We start from the raw sequence: 2,219 nt of genomic DNA, 5'->3' as shown, positions 1-2,219 counted from the left end.
GGGCGGGGTCGCCCTTGCAGCGCGCGGCTGGCCTGAGACCCCGGCTGGGCACGGGGCCGCGCTCGCGCCTGGGCCGCGCCGCGGTGGGGGAGGGGCACGCCGCCCTGGTAATCCTATATTCCCCGTTCCTTCTTCGCTCGCGGGCGTGTGCGCGCCGCAGGCTGGCGGTAAGGCTGGGAAGGACTCCGGAAAGGCCAAGACAAAGGCGGTTTCCCGCTCGCAGAGAGCCGGCTTGCAGGTCAGTGGTGGTTCGTGCAGTCCGGGAGCCGTGGTGTTTTTCTTTACTCCTCTTTTCTTGTTTATCTTCGGTCTAGACGGGCGTTTCGTCTTTGCGTGGGTGATGCGGTATCGCGACTTGGTTTGCCGATACGATAAATATCGAAGGGGGGGGGCGATCACGTGTGTCGATGCTGGGGCGCGTTGCTGCACCAGCGTCCATACCCCTTGCTTTGGCGCGCGTGTAATATTACCATCTTGGACGCTAACATCTTTGTGCATTTATGTTTGTGTGCTTAAAATTAAGTTCCCGGTGGGCCGTATTCATCGACACCTGAAATCTAGGACGACCAGTCATGGACGTGTGGGCGCGACTGCCGCTGTGTACAGCGCAGCCATCCTGGAGTACCTCACCGCAGAGGTAAATGGGTGTACGCTTTATAATCTGGAAAAGGTTTGGGGGGGTTGGGGGTGGCGACGAGAGGGAAGGAGGAAAGTGATGCAAGAAAAACTCCCAGGCTCTAAACGCGGCAAGAAGCTTCTGAGAACGCTAGAGGGGGCTGGTGTTCATTACGAGATCCTACTGAGCTTGGTTGAGTTTGCTGCTCTTGGAAATAAAATTGCGTGCCCCCTTTTCAAGTGTTGCCATTCAGGTAGGTAGTGGAGGAAGGCGACATTTGGTAGATGTATCTCCGTGAAGATTCGATTCTACCCCTTGGGCATTGGTCTTTAAGGAAAGTTGGAAGGAGATTGATTAGAATCTCCCTTGTAGGTACTTGAATTGGCAGGAAATGCATCAAAAGACTTGAAGGTAAAGCGTATTACTCCTCGTCACTTGCAACTTGCTATTCGTGGAGATGAGGAATTGGATTCTCTCATCAAGGCTACAATTGCTGGTGGTGGTATGTAAATACTAAATTTTACTCCTTTGGAGAAAACATTCTTCAGTTCTTAGTAGTAATTTCTAGTCCAGAAGTACTATTTTCACTGATCTTCATTGTGGTTGCATCATGAAATTTGGTTTATGTATATAACTGAATGAGTTTTTACATACTTGAGCTGTACATGTAAAGACACCTTCCAGGTTAAATGTCAAACTGTCTTGTTTTTAAGTATGGTGTGGTTTTTAAAATGTGTATACTAAAAAGTGGAATTAATCCCTGTCCCTTTCCTAGGTGTCATTCCACACATCCACAAATCTCTGATTGGGAAGAAAGGACAACAGAAGACTGTTTAAAGGATGCCTGGATTCCTTATTATCTCAGGACTCTAAATACTCTTAACAGCTGTCCAGTGTTGGTGATTCCAGTGGACTGTATCTCTGTGAAAAACACAATTTTGCCTTTTTGTAATTCTATTTGAGCAAGTTGGAAGTTTAATTAGCTTTCCAACCAACCAAATTTCTGCATTCGAGTCTTAACCATATTTAAGTGTTACTGTGGCTTCAAAGAAGCTATTGATTCTGAAGTAGTGGGTTTTGATTGAGTTGACTGTTTTTAAAAAACTGTTTGGATTTTAATTGTGATGCAGAAGTTATAGTAACAAACATTTGGTTTTGTACAGACATTATTTCCACTCCAGTGGATAAGCTCAATAAAGGTCATATCCCAAACTAGTTGTGTTTTAAATTTGCTTGATTGCAATAGGAATTCCTTTTTTTTTCCTTTTTTTTTTTTGAGTAGGTATCTCCTACAACAGTAACCTAAGCATATTTCTTTTCTTGAAATTGAACTTGTAGATCAACCAAGTCAGAAGACCCAAGTATAATTTTTTTTTAATGTTATGTAATGAGCTATTAAAATTTTTTAAAAAGCCAGAAGCTGGAATGGGCCAAGTTGCTGCTGCTTAGGCTAAGCTTGACCGTCCCAGTTCAGATTGGCTGTGCCTGCTTTATGTGATGTCATTTCCCTGGTGGGCACTTGCTGTGGTGGATATGGGGAAGGAGAGGGCAGGTAAAGGAGGAAGTCCTGCGTTACAGCTACCTCCACAGAGCGAACTTTCAG

The 2,219-nt window shown here is 45.5% G+C and overlaps 1 protein-coding gene across 1 annotated transcript in view; it reads left to right on the top strand.

The window, feature by feature from the left end:
• LOC125922398 (histone H2A.Z) overlaps positions 1-1,831 on the top strand; it is a 17,755-nt gene extending 15,924 nt beyond the window's left edge. Inside the window, exons 2-5 of the mRNA XM_049630044.1 lie at positions 1-238; positions 524-637; positions 989-1,118; positions 1,392-1,831. Coding sequence (XP_049486001.1) covers positions 1-238; positions 524-637; positions 989-1,118; positions 1,392-1,453 — 544 coding nt within the window. The 3' untranslated portion in view covers positions 1,454-1,831. The remainder of the gene's footprint in view (positions 239-523; positions 638-988; positions 1,119-1,391) is intronic.
• The last annotated feature ends 388 nt before the right edge of the window (positions 1,832-2,219 follow it).

The sequence above is a fragment of the Panthera uncia genome, chromosome B1 (genome assembly GCF_023721935.1).
Source record: "Panthera uncia isolate 11264 chromosome B1, Puncia_PCG_1.0, whole genome shotgun sequence".
Classification (NCBI taxonomy): Eukaryota; Metazoa; Chordata; class Mammalia; order Carnivora; family Felidae; genus Panthera; species Panthera uncia.
This window is presented reverse-complemented; position numbering and strand designations above follow the sequence as displayed.